Here is a 573-nt window from a genome sequence, read left to right on the forward strand (position 1 = left end):
GAAAGGAGGGAATAAGAGGGAGAGAGAAATGGAGAATTGTTGGTTATATAAATAAAAAGTGTTTTTTGTTTCGTTTTTGTTTTTGCTGTTATTTATAAATTCTACAATGCATAAAATCAAGTTAAACCACTCGATAACGTTCCCTTGTTTATACTGATAACAATGGCCATCGTGCAAGGCATTTTAACGGCATCGCCGACCCCTTTTCCCTTCCAGGTGTCCCTGCAGGGGATGCTGGTGGCGGAGGCGAGTCGGCGTACCTGCACCTCCAGGTACCAGATGCTGACGAAGCCGGGCCGCCAGGTGATCACGTTCCTTCTGTTCGCCAACATCACGCTGTGGATCCTGGACACCTTCATGACACACACGCGGATCTCGCAACACTTCCAGTTCTCCTTCTATGGGACGCTGGCGTGGGGCATCATCTCGAGGATCTCCGTGCCGCTGCTCATCCTCTACCGCTTCCACTCGGCCGTCATCCTCGTCGAGATCTGGAAGAACACCTACAGGACCAAGGCCGACTAGGAAGCACCACCTCCAGCCAGCTCAGAACCAAGCGGCCAGGCCCATCAC

At 51.7% G+C, this 573-nt stretch overlaps 1 protein-coding gene across 1 annotated transcript in view; it reads left to right on the forward strand.

Annotated features, from left to right (window-relative positions):
* LOC119594872 (proton channel OtopLc-like) overlaps window positions 1-567 on the forward strand; it is a 98,349-nt gene extending 97,782 nt beyond the window's left edge. The window contains exon 13 of the mRNA XM_037943951.1: window positions 214-567. Coding sequence (XP_037799879.1) covers window positions 214-525 — 312 coding nt within the window. The 3' untranslated portion in view covers window positions 526-567. The remainder of the gene's footprint in view (window positions 1-213) is intronic.
* Window positions 568-573: the final 6 nt, after the last annotated feature.

Source organism: Penaeus monodon, chromosome 34 (genome assembly GCF_015228065.2).
Source record: "Penaeus monodon isolate SGIC_2016 chromosome 34, NSTDA_Pmon_1, whole genome shotgun sequence".
Classification (NCBI taxonomy): domain Eukaryota; kingdom Metazoa; phylum Arthropoda; class Malacostraca; order Decapoda; family Penaeidae; genus Penaeus; species Penaeus monodon.